Genomic DNA, 18,116 nt, shown 5'->3' with positions numbered 1-18,116 from the left:
CTTAATACGAGCACTTCGTTCTTGATCGTCCACTCTTATTATTCCCTCTTGGTTGTTGTACATATTGTATATGACCCGTCTCTCCCTATAGCTTACCCCTACTTTTTTTCAGAATATTCAGAATCTCCAACAGCTTGCACCATTTTATACTGTCGAACGCTTTTTCCAGATCGACAAATCCTATGAAAGTGTCTTGATTTTTCTTTAGCCTTGCTTCCATTATTAGCCGTAACGCCAGAATTGCCTCCCTCGTCTCTTTACTTTTCCTAAAGCCAAACTGATCGTCACCTAGCGCATTCTCAATTTTCATTTCCATTCTTCTGTATATTATTCTTGTAAGCAGCTTCGTTGCATGAGCTGTTAAGCTGATTGTGCGATAATTCTCGCACTTGTCAGCTCTTGCCGTCTTCGGAATTGTGTGGATAATGCTTTTCCCAAAGTCAGATGATATGTCGCCAGACTCATATATTCTACACACCAACGTGAATAGTCGTTTTGTTGCCACTTCCCCCAATGATTTTAGAAATTCTGATGGAATGTTATCTATCCCTTCTGCCTTATTTGATCGTAAGTCCTCCAAAGCTCTTTTAAATTCCGATTCTAATACTGGATCCCCTATCTCTTCTAAATCGACTCCTGTTTCTTCTTCTATCACATCAGACAAATCCTCACCCTCATAGAGGCTTTCAATGTATTCTTTCCACCTATCTGCTCTCTCCTCTGCATTTAACAGTGGAATTCCCGTTGCACTCTTAATGTTACCACCATTGCTTTTAATGTCACCAAAGGTTGTTTTGACTTTTCTCTATGCTGAGTCTGTCCTTCCGACAATCATATCTTTTTCGATTTCACATTTTTCCTGCAGCCATTTCCTCTTAGCTTCCCTGCACTTCCTATTTATTTCATTCCTCAGCGACTTGTATTTCTGTATTCCTGATTTTCCCGGAACATGTTTGTACTTCCTCCTTTCATCAATCAGCTGATGTATTTCTTCTGTTACCCATGGTTTCTTCGCAGCTACCTTCTTTGTACCCATGTTTTCCTTCCCAACTTCTGTGATGGCCCTTTTTAGAGATGTCCATTCCTCTTCAACTGTACTGCCTACTGCGCTATTCCTTATTGCTGTATCTATAGCGTTAGAGAACTTCACTTCACTGACCCCTACTATATCTAGATTGAACCTTTGCATTTCCCTTTTCAGATTTTCTAGTTTCCCTACGACGTTCAAACTTCTGACTTCCACGCCCCGACTCGTAGAACGTTATCCTTTCGTTGATTATTCAATCTTTTTCTCATGGTAACCTCCCCATTGGCAGTCCCCTCCCGGAGATCCGAATGTGGGACTATTCCGGAATCTTTTGCCAGTGGTTTCCATTGCTTTCTGCATCCTCATGCCGTTGATCATTGCTGATTCTTCCGCCTTTAGGGGCAATTTCGCACCCCAAGGACAAGAGAGTGCCCTGAACCTCTATCCGCTCCTCCGCCCTCTTTGACAAGTCCGTTGGCAGAATGAGGCTGACTTCTTATGCCGGAAGTCTTCGGCCGCCAATGCTGATTATTTATCAAAATTTGGGCAGTGGCGGGGATCGAACCCGGGACCGAGGCTGGTTGCCCTTATTCCGCCTCGGCTACATTATGTCGGCGATTGCTGCGCAAACAAGTTCTCCACGTGCTCGTACACCACCTTTACTCTACAACGGAAACATAGGGGTTACACTTGTCTGGTGTGAGACGTTCCTCGTGAGGGGGGGGGGGGCTAAACTTCACAATTATCCTGAAAGAGTGGGTCGGTGTGGAGCGGCGGGGGGCGTGATGTGGACTGCGGCAGTCGTCGACATACAATACAATACAATACAAAGGAGATTAGGGTCCTAGCCATACTGGTTACAACTTGCCTCTCGCTTCCTTCGGGAGTGAAATAGGTTCAAATGGTTCAAATGGCTCTGAGCACTATGGGACAACATCTGAGGTCATCAATCCACTAGAACTTAGAACTACTTAAACCTAACTAACCTAAGGACATCACACACATTCATGCCCGAGGTAGGATTCGAACCTGCGACCGTATCGGTCGCGCGGTTCCAGACTGAAGCGCCTAGAACCGCTCGTCTACCCGGCCGGCATTGGAGTAGGAAACGGAATGACCAGCAGCGGTAGAAAGCATCAAACACTATGCTGTAGACACAGATTATGTGGTGCACATGTATAGATGTAGATGCAGATTTAAAAGTAGATGTAGATTTCCATGCAAGTGCAGGTGCAGACGCAGATGCAGATGTAAATATACATGCAGATAGTGATGCAGATGTAGATGCAGATGGCTTGGTTCAAATGGCTCTGAGCACTATGGGACTTAACATCTATGGTCATCAGTCCCCTAGAACTTAGAACTACTTAAACCTAACTAACCTAAGGACATCACACAACACCCAGCCATCACGAGTCATAGAAAATCCCTGACCCCGCCGGGAATCGAACCCGGGAACCCGGGCGTGGGAAGCGAGAACGCTACCGCACGACCACGAGATGCGGGCTGTAGATGCAGATATTATTGTAGATACAGATGTATATGTTCTAACATTCTGCGTGGTGTCTTTTTGTTCTAAGTCGTGTCTCCCTACCACTTTCGCGCAACGACGCTCTGAGCGTGTTTTTTAGGGAATTGACTAGTTTGAACCTGGGACCTGTTGCTGGTAAGGAGACGCCAGACCACACATGACATGTAGAGTTCAGAAGAGTTCAGTGAGACTAGCGATGATATAACCAATTACTTAATGATTTCAGCGTCAGCTCCACTGCACTCCCTGTAAAAGAATCTTAATACTAACTAAATTTAGTGGAATGGGTTCAAGGCTTTTCTATTTTAGTTAGCTGGTAAAATAACGTCGAAAAAGCAGTTAAGTTTACCATTGGAAATTTTATTCTACTCACAAAACATTGTTTATAAATTGCACTATTGATAAAAGGAAATATTTTAATACAGGATGATAAAAACCAACTGCGTTCAACAAAAATGTGAACGAATATTCCCTGAATGGGTTTCCAAGTTCTATAATTGATCGAAGGATGACCTTTGCCATATCACATCTATAATCTAGGTTTAAGTTTCATAAAAGAGAAAACTATCAAAATGGTCTACAGTGACCCTCAATTATCTTTAATTTCTTATTTAACTTGTCGTAAATTACAGTGGCTGATGTGGCTTCTCAATAACTATATAACAGAAAAATCATCGCGTTTCAGATTTTAACTTCTAATAGCAAATGTGAATACCACGAAGTTTAATTGACGATCGACACTAGTATTACGTAAAAAGGGGATATAACAGATGAGACTTCTGCAGTTCTGAGTGAAGCCTTATGTGCTCTTATGCGGCATCGCGTGCGTTCATTACCTTGTCGTTGGTTAGTCAGCTTCAGGGGGCGGCGGGCGGCGCAGCTCCACACACCTCGCCGTCTCGGAAGCAACTCCTCTCTAACCTCTCCTTACTACAATTTACCGAAGTTGGTTTAAGAACAGCTATCTGGCTGTGTTTTCAACTGACCAATCAGGGTCTCAATGTTAACCTTAAGCTCCGCCTACAAAAATTCTGTCTGTCCAATGAGAAACGTTATACTTTTCGTGGCGGGGCAATGTTTTTAATGTTTGCTACGTAACAGACACGCGTATAGTCTCACGCTGAATCTTGCAGCTGGTGTGGCCCTTTTTGTGTTATCGTAACATCTATACTGTTCTTCTGGAGGGCTCTATCTTTTAACATGGGCTGGAGGTGGACTTGGCGGTCGGCTTCTGGTCTCATTTCTCCCCTCGGAACTGCGCCTGTTTCACGGTGGGAAGGTATGACATGCATTTAGGCGTCTGTGGTATTCCATTTGCTCACTCGTTACTCGTATTACTTTGGTTACTTTAATGTCACGATTTATTCGGAGCTATGTGACATACTGCCGGATTTGCTATCATGTCAGGGTTTTCATGGTACTGGATTTGCCTGCCACCTTACAATATAGATGGAGATGTAGCTGTAGATGTAGATGTTGATACAGATGTATCTACACTCCTGGAAATTGAAATAAGAAGACCGTGAATTCATTGTCCCAGGAAGGGGAAACTTTATTGACACATTCCTGGGGTCAGATACATCACATGATCACACTGACAGAACCACAGGCACATAGACACAGGCAACAGAGCATGCACAATGTCGGCACTAGTACAGTGTATATCCACCTTTCGCAGCAATGCAGGCTGCTATTCTCCCATGGAGACGATCGTAGAGATGCTGGATGTAGTCCTGTGGAACGGCTTGCCATGCCATTTCCACCTGGCGCCTCAGTTGGACCAGCGTTCGTGCTGGACGTACAGACCGCGTGAGACGACGCTTCATCCAGTCCCAAACATGCTCAATGGGGGACAGATCCGGAGATCTTGCTGGCCAGGGTAGTTGACTTACACCTTCTAGAGCACGTTGGGTGGCACGGGATACATGCGGACGTGCATTGTCCTGTTGGAACAGCACGTTCCCTTGCCGGTCTAGGAATGGTAGAACGATGGGTTCGATGACGGTTTGGATGTACCGTGCACTATTCAGTGTCCCCTCGACGATCACCAGTGGTGTACGGCCAGTGTAGGAGATCGCTCCCCACACCATGATGCCGGGTGTTGGCCCTGTGTGCCTCGGTCGTATGCAGTCCTGATTGTGGCGCTGACCTGCACGGCGCCAAACACGCATACGACCATCATTGGCACCAAGGCAGAAGCGACTCTCATCGCTGAAGACGACACGTCTCCATTCGTCCCTCCATTCACGCCTGTCGCGACACCACTGGAGGCGGGCTGCACGATGTTGGGGCGTGAGCGGAAGACGGCCTAACGGTGTGCGGGACCGTAGCCCAGCTTCATGGAGACGGTTGCGAATGGTCCTCGCCGATACCCCAGGAGCAACAGTGTCCCTAATTTGCTGGGAAGTGGCGGTGCGGTCCCCTACGGCACTGCGTAGGATCCTACGGTCTTGGCGTGCATCCGTGCGTCGCTGCGGTCCGGTCCCAGGTCGACGAGCACGTGCACCTTCCGCCGACCACTGGCGACAACATCGATGCACTGTGGAGACCTCACGCCCCACGTGTTGAGCAATTCGGCGGTACGTCCACCCGGCCTCCCGCATGCCCACTATACGCCCTCGCTTAAAGTCCGTCAACTGCACATACGGTTCACGTCCACGCTGTCGCGGCATGCTACCAGTGTTAAAGACTGCGATGGAGCTCCGTATGCCACGGCAAACTGGCTGACACTGACGGCGGCGGTGCACAAATGCTGCGCAGCTAGCGCCATTCGACGGCCAACACCGCGGTTCCTGGTGTGTCCGCTGTGCCGTGCGTGTGATCATTGCTTGTACAGCCCTCTCGCAGTGTCCGGAGCAAGTATGGTGGGTCTGACACACCGGTGTCAATGTGTTCTTTTTTTCCATTTCCAGGAGTGTATAAATCCAACTGTAGATGCAGATGTAAATGTAAATGTGGATGTAGATGGTGATGCAGATGTGTCTATAAATGCAACTGTAGATGTAGATAGATAAATGTAAACGTAAGGTCACTTTAGCAGCTTTCGGTATGGCAGGTCTGTTCCGGAGAGCCATCGCCCAGAGTGGAGTGGCGACCGGAGATGGGGCGTTCACGAAGGATGTGCGTGCGAGGTCCTTCTTACTGGGAGAGCACCTCGGCCTGAAGACGCAGGACTCCAAGGAGCTGGTGGAGTTCCTCAGGAAGCAGCCTGACAGGCTACTGCAGGAGAGCGCCCTATTCGGCCGTACAGAGGAGGTACTGCGCCACATTTCAGTGTCAACAGTGTAAGCACCTCTCTCTCTCTCTCTCTCTCTCTCTCTCTCTCTCTCTCTCTGTGTGTGTATGTATGTTTGTATGTTATGTGTGTGTTTAAAAAAGATATTTCATAATGTCTCACCAAACTTACTTTTTCTGAGATGAAAAGCAGTCCTATACTCGAGGTCTGAGTGTAGAGGAGAAAACACAGTAGTCCTTCGTCGTTATTGTAGGCAAGTGCCGTGTAGAAGTGGTTCGCCTTTGCCTTCCTCCGATGTTCTACAACATGTCAAGTGCGCATCGTGCCGTGTCGATGACTCTGATGATTGTTTGTACACTGCACTGTGTTTTTGTTGTGCCAGCACATAGCCTGCTGGTCTCAGACACTACCAAAGGGACCACCACGTCTAAAGGCCCCATTCGATTAATGGATCAACAGTGCCACATCCCCTCATTTCATGAGACTCCTTGAGAGGTTTAGAATTTAATCCAGGATATCAGCGTAAACACTGGTCATCAGAAACTGTATACCATCGTACGTCCATGTGGTTGTGGGGCCTCGGCTGTTCATCTTTCAGACCTCTAAATTTCCAAACTTATTTTGTGGGCTACCTGTTTCGGTTGTATATTACGCCGTCTTATTACGTGTAGGAAGATTCCAACATCACTTCTGGTCAAAATAGGGGCCAGCATTCAGAGACTGGTATCTGTAGATTTTTGATACAGCCATCACTTCAACATCATCGTCATCACCGTCATTCATTAAGGCACCATCCCTGCCTCCTGTATGTATAACTACTGGCAGTGAAAATTTTCCACCACCAAGATTCGAACTGGCTTACCTCCGAGTCGCGTGCCACTGCACAGATGAGCGTTAGTGACCTCGTCTAAGGAGGCAGGTTTTTCTGAGAATGCCCTGATAATGTTGAAGTGATCGCTGTATCAAAAATTTACAGACACCAGTCTTTGATTGCTGGCCCCTATTTTGACTGGGATCGATGTTGGAATTACACGTCGGTCAGGGGGCCTGACTATGGCATGATACATCGCCGAAACTGGTAGCCCAATAAAATGTTTGGAAATTTAGACAGCTAAAAGATGTTTGATTTGACATTCTTTGAGCCACCATCCCTGCTTCCCTGGCCGTGTAAATACTGGTGGTAATAGTTTTCCATCAACAGGAGTCGGCTTACCACCGACACGAGTGCCAACACGCAGGTGGGCATTAGTGACCTCGTCTACGGAGGTGGACTCTTCTGAGAAAAAGAGTAAAGAGAATTTCGCGTGCTCTGACTTCCCAGCTCGATTCCTTGCACACTGGAAACACAAAAGCGAACAGTACAAAATCAGCCACTCCTAACAGACATGACGCTAATACCGTGTAGCACCCCCCCCTCCTTCCCTTGATAATGACCTCAATTCTGCGAGCAAGAAATTTCGCAAATATTTTTCAGGTACGCCTTATCCAGCTAAACCACTCATTAAGGATCAGATCCCACAGATCTAAGAAATACTGGGCGTGTGTACATTCCTGCGGACATTACAGGACGTTTCCTGTGGCATTAAGAATGAATGGTTTAGACTACCAGTCTAGGTGCATAAGGGACCCTGATTGTCCATCAAGCCACGTACGTACACTATGTGATCAAAAGAATCCGGACACTCCCAAAAACATACGTTTCACATATTAGGTGCACTGTGCTGCCACCTACTGCCAGGTACTCCATATCAACACAGGTTGTCATTAGACATCGAGAGAGAGCAGAGTGGGGCGGTCCGCCAAATTCACGGACTTCACGTCGTCAACTGATTGGGTGTCACTTGTGTCATACGTCTGCTCGCGAGATTTCCACACTCCTAAACATCCCTAAGTCCGCTGTTTCCGATGTGATAGAGAAATACAAACGCGAAGGGACACGTATAGCACAAAAGCATAAAGGGCGATCTCTTCTGTTCACTGACAGAGACAGCCGGCAGTTGAAGAGAATCCTATCTATCCAGACCGCGACAAAGGAATTCCAAACTGCATCAGCATCCATTACAAGTACTATGACAGGCAGGAAATGAGAAAACTTGAATTCCATGGTCGAGCGGCTGCTCATAAGCCACACCTCACGGCGATAAATGGCAAACGACGCCTCGAACGTAAACATTGGACAACTGAACAGTGGAATAACGTTGTGTGGAGTGACGGATCACGGTACACAATGTGGCGATCCGATGGAAGGGTGCGGGTATGGCGAATGCCCGTTGAACTTCATCTGCCAGCGTGTGTAGTGCCAACAGTAAAATTCGGATGCGCTGGTGTTATGGTGTGGTCATGCTTTTCATGGAGGGGGCTTGCACCCCTTGTTGTTTTGCGTGGCACTATCACAGCACAGGCCTACATTGATATTGTAAGCACCTTCTTGCTTCCCACTGTTGAAGAGCAATTCGGGGATGTCGATTGCATCTTTCAACACGATCGAGCACCTGTTCATAATGCACGCCGGTCGGGGTGGCCGAGCGGTTCTAGGCGCTACAGTCTGGAACCGCGCGACCGCTACGGTCGCAGGTTCGAATCCTGCCTCGGGCATGGGTGTGTGTGATGTCCCTAGGTTAGTTAGGTTTAAGTAGTTCTAAGTTCTAGGGGACTGATGACCTCGGAAATTCCCATAGTGCTCGGACCCATTTGAACCATTTTGAACCATAATGCACGGCCTGTGGCAGAGTGGTCGCACGACAATAACATCCCTGTAATGTACTGGCCTGCACAGAGTTCTGACCTGAATCCTATTAGAACACCTTTGGGATATTTTGGAACCGCTTCTTCGTGCCAGGCCTGACCGACCAACATCAATAGCTCTCCTCAGTGCAGCATTCCGTGAAGAACCGGCTGCCATTCCCCAAGAAACCTTTCAGCACCTAATTGAACGTATGCCTGCGAAGTGGAAGCTGTCATCAAGACTAGGGGTGGGCCAACACTATACTGAATGGAGGGCGGCACGAAGTAGCCAGGCTTCCGGATATTTTTGATCAAATAGTGTATCCGGGCGTAACGTTGCGAAGTGTTATGAAATGGAACGATCGTGTAAGAATAGTAGTAGATAATGCGAATAGTCGATCTCGGTTGATTGGGAGAATTCTTGGAAAGTGTGGTTGATTCATAAAGGAGAGAGCATACGGTGCACTAGCGGGACCAGTTCTTTAGTACCGATAGAGTGTTTCGGGTACGCACCAGGTCGGATTGAAGGATGACAACGGAGCAATTCAGTGGTGGGCTGCCAGCTTTGTTAGCGACGGGTTTGACGAACTCGCAAGTATTACAGGAATGGTTCAGGGATTCAGGCTGGAAGCCCTGGAGGGAAGGCCACATTTTCTTCGAGGAACACTATCGGCAAATATCAAGATAGTATCTACACAGTACAAATGTAGTGTGTGGCGATTAAGTCGGGAATGTGGGTCTCACGGGGAGCGTGCAAGGGATAAATCCCTGCTGTCGCACTATCCTCTGTGCCCTCGGTGGCTCAGATGGATAGATCGTCTGCCATGTAAGCAGAAGATCCCGGGTTCGAGTTCCGGTCGGGTCACACATTTTCAACTGCCCCGTTGTGTGGTGGGGTTGATCTGCTGTTCTGTTATTCTGTGCAACGGATTAATCTGAGATGTACCCTTTACCCTGTGGCTCCTGCAAGATGCAGTTTCCACACCCACACTACTACAGAAGTCAGACAGACGCTCCTAACGTTCTAAAGAGAAATGCGTGAAAAACTTTCAGCAATAAATATCTTCTGGAGTCGTCCGCTGTAAGGAAATGACACAAAAATTCACAAAATTTCTTACGTAACTAGTGGGATACTTGGGTACTGGAGTAGTGCTAGTTAGTGTAAGAAAAACATGAAACAAACGAACATTATTATTTATTTTGCAAAAATTGTGTCAAATCACAATGGCACTTTTAGTTACGAATTGAACAAGTTGTGGTGTCACCGCCAGACACCACACTTGCTAGGTGGTAGCCTTTAAATCGGCCGCGGTCCATTAGTATACGTCGGACCCGCGTGTCGCCACTATCAGTGATTGCAGACTGAGCGCCGCCACACGGCAGGTCTAGAGAGACTTCCTAGCACTCGCCCCAGTGGTACAACCGACTTTGCTAGCGATGGTTCACTGACAAAATACGCTCTCATTTGCCGAGACGATAGTTAGCATAGCCTTCAGCTACGTCATTTGCTACGACCTAGCAAGGCGCCATTACCAGTTACTATTGATACTGTAAAACATGTACCGTCAAGAGCGACGTTCACCATTTATGGATTAAAGTTAAGTATTCCACCAGCTACGTCAGTTTTTTCTACAGTCTAATTTCCTTGTCCTGTTCCAGACCTCACGCCAGCCTGCGTGAGCTAAAACGCGTGCCTTTCGGCTTCCTCTCAAATCCGGTGTTGGCTCTCCTGCCAACCCACAACACAAGTTATATCCTGGTTCTTTTCGGAATGTGAAGTTACCTCTCAAGGATAGGATTCGCTAATGAAATTTCTATACAAAGTTTAAGATTGTTATTGACTTGGCAGAATGGCTGAGAGGCGTGCCTACTCAACTTGAATAATTATCCTTTAGAATGTTGCTAGGTTCGGTCGAGGCTGTCGCATGTGAAATGCAGTGAAGTGTACTGTTGTGGAGGAAATATGGGGTTCGCAATAGCTGTAGCGCACAGTAGCGTAAGCTGCGATGACTGCTGTCTGCGCCGCTCGCTGCTGACAAATAAGATAAGTCTCGTTCTATCTTGATTGACCTCCGCCAGTCAAACTCCACCTACGCCTTGATGAAGTCAAGGACTCCTATTCGCCCCTAGTCTAACTATTGGCGTGGTACACCGGTCAGATAACCAATCCACCGCGATGCCACTCAAAAATTCGCTCGCAGGCGTTTGACTATAACTCGGTCTGTTCACATAGCACAATAAGTATGTCGGCCAACACAGTGAACAACACTTAATCGCAAGGACTCAATATAGAGTCGCACTTCGATTCGCTCTCAACAGGTGGTCTCCCAGTGAAGTACTCAAGAGAGACTTGTTCCTCGTTCCAAGAGCGACAACCGAACGGCGCCTCTCCACGCCAGACGTGAAGAGGTATATCTTTCGGTCTCTTCCATCTTCCATTACTCCTTCAGCTCAAGGCGTCAGAAATATATTGCTCTTCTAAAACGGGAGAATGACGTTTGGTTTAAGGCGACCAATCCGGAAATCTGTAGTATCGGCGTTTGGCGTTTGCTGTCTCCCTGTGAAAATCTCTGAAACTGCGTGCTACGTGTAAACAATGCGTAGGTTGGACGCTCCCACACAATGTAGCGGAATTTGCTTTTAAGCAGAACACGGGGCCGTTCCCCCTTTCACTCGGGCACACACTGTCTGCTCCAAGGGCAGCCGAGGTTGACTCGTTCTCTGAAGGGACCGGCCTCCCGGTGTGTGGTCTGCCTCTCTCGAACTAAAAGCTCCTGGGGCCGTCGTGTCTGGAATGTATGTGTCTACGCCAGCCTCGAGTATTTCAACCCCATGAATTCATACAACATTGACTTTATCTTATCGAGTTCGGGTTCGAATGAAGCGTCTTGATGTGCGGAATATGATTGTGAGGGCGGAATATGTAAGCAATGAAGGCCAGGAGACCACGACGTCTTACACTGTTTATGTCGGCAGCTTAGGGTCTGGATTTAATTATCATTCCACTATTGACAAAGGTTAGAGAACCGGAATTTGAAGCTGGCTGCAGAACTATCTTACTGCCGCCAACGAGCATTTTGCTTAAGGACTACGAAGACAAGATAAGAGGGTTCGCACAGAGGCATATAGACAGTCGTCTTTCCCTCGCTGTCTTTGCGGTCGCGTGGTCAGCCAGTACCAGTACCAGCACCAGTTCCAACCAGTCCTCCACAGTGCTAGTGGACTCTTTTAACGAGGTGTCCAGTATTTTATCAGGTGAGCTGATAATCCTTTAGAGGAAACTAGCGGCGCTGCACGTCCTTTTCTGGGCACAGTGTCGCCGTATTTTCTTGGCAACGACATGGCAAGGTCAGCTCTAAAAGGGGCCTCTACATTGATGAGCCAAGTCCGCTCCCGGTAGCTCAGTTGGTCTCAGTTCGGCGCTAGCGGCCGTGCGAAGCGGAGGTCCGATACTTCCGCCTGTGCGGCGTGTGCGACTGTTTGTTTACTTGTGGACTTAGTCTGCGCGCGGGCTAGCAACAACGATCATGGCGAACAAGTACAGGAAGACTACATTACGATTCAATTTCTGCAAAGACTACGAACGACCAAAGGCTTTAGCAGTGGAGCGATTCATTCGAGAGGAAGTCAAGATACCGCCAAACGATATTGTCGGAATTCACCTGTCCATCATTAGTCCCACGGTGTATGTTGAGATGGTAAATGACGCGGCGTGTGAGAGAATTCTACAGGCGACAAAAGCAGATCTCCAATTTTGCCACGGTGACGGGAATGTCGGCACGGTTACTGTAGAACATTCTGGTCTGGGTGTACGGACAATACGTGGGTTTTTGAGGTGCCATTTGACCTCCCGGCTGACGACGTTATCGAGGCTTTTAAGCCATACGGCACGGTACATGATCACACAGCAGAACGGAGGACACAATTCACCACGTACCCCGTTCTTAACGGAGTGCGACAGATCACTATTGATCTTCAGAAGCATGTACCGTCCTATAGGATAGGATAGGATATTAGTGTTTAACGTCCCGTCGACAACGAGGTCATTAGAGACGGAGCGCAAGTTCGGGTGAGGGAAGGATGGGGAAGGAAATCGGCCGTGCCCTTTTTAAAGGAACCATCCCGGCATTTGCCTGAAGCGATTTAAGGAAATCACGGAAAACCTAAATCAGGATGGCCGGAGACGGGATTGAACCGTCGTCCTCCCGAATGCGAGTCCAGTGTGCTAACCACTGCGCCACCTCGCTCGGTGTACCGTCCTATCTGACAATTGGTGGTTGTCGGGCGGTGGTGATTTACGATGGTCAACCACGTACATGTTCTGGCTGTGGCCAGGAGGGACACCTCAGGTCGAACTGTACGCAACGGCGGATTACGCAACTGCCTTCAGATGTGCGGGAGCCGTCGCCGGCGATGACAGTACTACCGATCACCTATGCCGAAGCCCTCACTGCGTCCGCTGATGACCGAAAGGACACAGCCCCGGTGGAAGATCAAGATGGCACTCTCCGAAACCTTGTAGCAGACGTCGGGATGACAGAGGATGCTGCTCCGTCGAGCATACAATCTACGGCGACAACATCAGATGACACCGAACTCCCACCAAGCACACCGATAGTACACGGAGCAGTTCCAGCCACTACGGATGCTGTTCCGTCTGGAACGCACTCTGTGACGACAACATCAGCTTCGACCGAACTCCCGCCAAGTACAACGATGGGACTCGAAACACTTCCAGTTCCTACGGATGCTTTTCTGTCGGGCAGCCGTGATTCCCTACAATCTGAGGACACGGAAGGAAGGACACGCAAACAACGTTCCCCGAAAAGGAGGAAACGGCGGCGTCGCACGACATGTCCTCGGGATGACTCCGCTTGCCCCGACGACGATGTGCCTGTGGACCAAGACGACACAACAGCCTCTACGAGACAGGACGAGGCAATGGAAACTGTTCGATCAGACCCGCAGCGGTCTGTCATATTGACGGTACCGGGACGTGGTGATGCTGAAGAGGACTCACAACCAGTTGGCTCTCCAGCCGCAGATGCTGTGGCTACGGACACGAATATATCACTGCCTGAAAAGATGTGGTATGAGGATATTGAGGAGGCGCCGGACGTCACACAGAGGCAGCCGGCACTCACGAAGACGGCCTAATAATTGCTGAAGGTGAAGGGAGAGGGGCGAGAGAACGTCTTATAACTCAGCCCCCAGCGCCGATGCAGGGAGATGTTGTTGCGCCTCGACAGAGTGGGATTCAACGCCATGCGAACCGTATTGCGACATTAAATATAAATGACGTGCGTTCACCGGCCAAAATACACCTACTGAAGGAAACGATTTGGGCATCTGATGTGGATATTGCTTTGCTGCAGGAAGTCCACATAGCTGCACTTCCATACATCGCCGGCTACCAATCCTATTGGTCACATGGAGATCACAATGGGAGTGGGATGGCGGTTAACGTGCGAGATGGCTTCCCAGTGGGAAACGTGTGTAATCTTCCGTCGGCCAGGGGAATGGCTTTCACGACGTTTCGGACACGCATCATCAATCTTTATGCACCGTCGGGAAATAATCGGCGGCGGGAAAGGGCGCGATTTTATGCAAAAGACATTGCCTCACTACTCCATGGACGTTATGAATGTGTAATAATTGGTGGAGATTTCGTTCTCAGCCAGAAAGACCAATGGCCGCAAGCAAACATCAGCCAGGAGTTGCGAATCGTTGTCAACGACCTTGTACTTAGAGACACGTGGGAATTACGACATGGAGATGCACCGGGATACACCTATGTGACAAGTCATTCGGCGAGCAGGTTAGATCGCATTTGTATCTCACGGGCTCATGCAAATGATGTCCAGGACGCGGAACGCTGGCCATTGGCATCATAGCGCTTACATCTGTACGTGCATCTTCCCGTAGAGAGGTGTGGAACAGTAAGGCCCCGTGGAAACTAAACATTCAACATCCTGAATGCCGTCAACGGATCCTTGAGACATGAACGATGTGCGAGCGAAGGGTTGGAAGGTATGCGACGAAGCTTGATTGGTGGCTGACTTGTGCTAAACCGGCGCTTCGCCGTACGTTCATCTCATATAGCAGGGAGATGGCAGAATGGCGCCGCCGTACGACCGACTTTTATCTTGCAGCGCTGCGCGACCTGGATGATGGTCCGCCGGGACAGGACATTTGGATCGAACCCAAAAGGATAAAAGCTCAACTAGTGGCTTTAGCTCGGAAACATCTTCAGGGAACCATGGTGGGCGCCAGATGTCAAGATACGATAAGGCACAGGATTCCTTCCATGCACCACGTCGTGAATGAACGAAAGCATCGACGACGCGTTTTGTTACGGGAATTAATTACCCGCCAAGACCGAAGAGTGACAGCATTTGTCGACCATTACCAACACATCTATCGGGAAGAAGCAGCCCCTGTCGATAACCTCGACCGTATAGCCACGCACGTCTCCCGTACACTGACGGTGGAAGCCGCGGGAACCTTACTGGAAACCATTAGCTGTGAGGAAGTACATGATGCGATCGCACAAGGTGCGCTGAATCGGTCCCCAGGAATTGATGGGCTTCCTGCTGAATTTTACCCAAAGTTTCGCAACGAAATGGCACCGCGATAGACGGAAATGTACAACGAGATGTTAAATTCCGATGCGCCTATTCCACCGGCTTTTATGGAAGGCCTCTTGGTGCCAGTACATAAACCGAAGCCAGGGATTACGGTCACACATTATCGCCCCATCACCCTGCTTAATGCCGACTATAAGATCTTTGCACGGTTGCTAGCGTCCCGATGTCGCATGTTAATTCGTAGCGTTCTCTCTCCAGAACAGACGACACCGGGTGGATCGGTGAATGTGCAAACAGCTACTGGCGAATGCCGTGATGTGATAGCGCTGGCGGAGGAGTGCCGGCTTAAAGCGGCGATGGTGGCGGTTGATTTTGACAGTGCTTTTGATAAGGTGCGCCACAACTATCTGTACGCTGTACTGGAACAAATGGGATTTCCAGACCGTTTTACTGGTCTCATTAGAAGGCTTTATGGGGGCGCACAATCCTTGGTACAGATTAATGGGCGTATACCCCCCAGGGGATCCACAACTCTTTTGTGGATACGTGCGTAGCGAGCACGGGACCCCGAGCTGATGTGGCCTTCCTTCCTTTCCGGGCTGCATACCTTCCCTTTCCGCATCCTTCCCCATCCCCCATCTTCGCCCCCCCCCCCTCACCTCTGGCTCTTTCCTTCCTTTTCTCCCCCTCTGGGGGAATGGTTTGTGCCTACGTCCGGAGACGGACGCTTGTAAATGTACCACATTCTTCGCCTTCCTTACTTGTAAGTCTTCGTCCTTCCTTTGTCCCTCTCTTTTCCTTACCTCTTCTCTCTACCCTTTTCTCCGCTGCGGCGTTTGAGACCTCTTCTTTCCTTTCCCTTTCCCTTTCTCTTTCTTCCTCCCTGTGCGTGTCTGAAGGCCGACCCACGCACTTCCATGCGTAGCCGGTGACGGGGTAACGCGTAATTCCCCGCCCCGGGTAGACAGGTAGGACACGTACGTACCCCCTGGTAACGGCCAGGCCCAGGGAGGGGTGATTACCCGAGCTGATACCTTCCGAAAGTGCCGATTGGTCCCTCCGTCCGTTTGTCGGGAGGTGTGACCTGAGGTGTGAACAATCATCTAAGGCGGGAGTGCCCTCAGAGAGGGCCCCCACAAGGGAGGAGCGCGCCATCGGAGACGCCGGTAATCATGGGGGATTCTTCCGCAATGGTTTCCTCATCTTCCACTATGTCTGCTCACAAACGTAAGTTCACTGAGTCTCAACCACAGTCAGTTCTTCCATCGTTGCCACAGTTCCTTGTTGTTTCTCGGTCTGACGAAGGTCACGACTTCTCCACAGTCAACCCTTTCATAATTCAGAAAGGTGTCGACGCAATTGCAGGTCCTGTAAAGTCTTGTTCCAGATTACGGAATGGCACCCTGTTGTTAGAAACACACAGTGCCCTCCAGGCACAAAAATTGCTGCGTACCTCACTACTACACACTTTCCCTGTCCGGGTGGAACCGCACCGTACCTTAAATTCCTCGCGTGGAGTTGTTTATACACGCTCCCTCGATGGACTGTCTGACGAAGAAATTCAGCACTACCTGTCAGACCAGGGCGTAACGGCTGTTCATAGGGTTATGAAAAGGGTTGACACGAAGATCATTCCAACCCGCACTGTCTTTTTGACATTTGACAAAGTGCAACTCCCATCGAAAATCAAAGCAGGCTATGAGATAATTTCCGTTCGTCCTTACGTCCCAAACCCTACGCGTTGCTATCGGTGCCAGCGATTCAATCACACCAGCCAGTCCTGTTCTAATCCGGCCAAATGTGTTACGTGTGGCAGGGATGCCCATGAGGGTGCTTGTCCACCTCCATCCCCTCGCTGCATCAACTGTATGGGTGACCACGCTGCTTCCTCTAGAGATTGTCCAGTTTTTAAGGACGAAAAGCTCATCCAGGAAATAAGAGTGAAGGAAAAGGTGTCGACCTTTGCTGCTCGGAAGTTGTTCGCCAGTCGACAGCCCACCGTGCCTCAGACAGGCAAATACAGCACTGTCCTTGCTTCTCCTCGGCCAACAAAGGAGGCGGCCACGCAGACTTGCGACCTCACCTTTAGTGCCACGGTCGTCCGATCGGCCAGCGCAAAGATCGCCCGTTCAACTTCACCACTTTCGCCTGCCCACTCTATGGCTCACCCTTCGTCGGGTTCTGCTAAATCTCGAGCCCAAAAGTCAGACACCAAGTCTTCGAAGAAAGAGCATACTCGTGAAGAGTTTTTACGTACGGCAACTTCACCACCATCGGTTCCTCCTTCCTCTAAACCTCATACTTCCAAGAAGGCTACAAAGAAACCCAGTTCCTCTCCTTCTCCGCCAAGGCGTGTCCCATCCACAGCGCCACCTGGCGGAAATCGCCCTCGGCCGTCTTCTGTGTCGCCGAGGCGCACTGCTGGTGGCCGGTCAACCGGCCGATCGCTGGTGGCAGGAGCTGCTCCTGACCAACCTATGGATCAGGATCTTCTGCCTTCGGCCGAACGCCATTCCATGCTGTCGGTCGCAAGCTCTGAGCAGTCGTTCAGTTGACAGCAACCTTGGTCACATTCCTCCATTTTCTGTTCACCCTATGTCCATTATCCACTGGAATATCCGCGGCATTCGAGCCAATCGGGATGAATTGTCGATCCTCTTACGATCCTACTCGCCGGTCATCTTCTGTCTTCAGGAAACAAAGCTGCGTCCTAATGACCGCTTTGTTCTCCCTCATTTTCAGTCTGTCCGATATGACCTTCCTTCTGTGGAAGGCACTCCAGCCCATGGAGGACTCATGATTCTTCTCCATGATACTCTCCATTATCATCCAATCCCCTTAGACAGTTCCTTCCAAGCTGTCGCCGTCCGTCTTTCCCTTTCTGGATACACGTTCTCTCTTTGTACTGTATACATTCCATCGTCCACACCAATGGCACGAGCTGATCTCCTTCATCTTCTTGGTCAGCTTCCACCCCCCTATTTGCTGGTTGGGGACTTCAATGCCCACCAC

At 49.4% G+C, this 18,116-nt stretch overlaps 1 protein-coding gene across 1 annotated transcript in view; it reads left to right on the top strand.

Annotated features, from left to right (window-relative positions):
* LOC126210650 (esterase FE4-like) overlaps positions 1 to 18,116 on the top strand; it is a 180,464-nt gene that overhangs the window by 110,797 nt on the left and 51,551 nt on the right. Inside the window, exon 5 of the mRNA XM_049939980.1 lies at positions 5,614 to 5,813. Within this exon, the coding sequence (XP_049795937.1) occupies positions 5,614 to 5,813 (200 nt within the window). The remainder of the gene's footprint in view (positions 1 to 5,613; positions 5,814 to 18,116) is intronic.

This window comes from Schistocerca nitens, chromosome 10 (assembly GCF_023898315.1).
Source record: "Schistocerca nitens isolate TAMUIC-IGC-003100 chromosome 10, iqSchNite1.1, whole genome shotgun sequence".
NCBI lineage: Eukaryota > Metazoa > Arthropoda > Insecta > Orthoptera > Acrididae > Schistocerca > Schistocerca nitens.
This window is presented reverse-complemented; position numbering and strand designations above follow the sequence as displayed.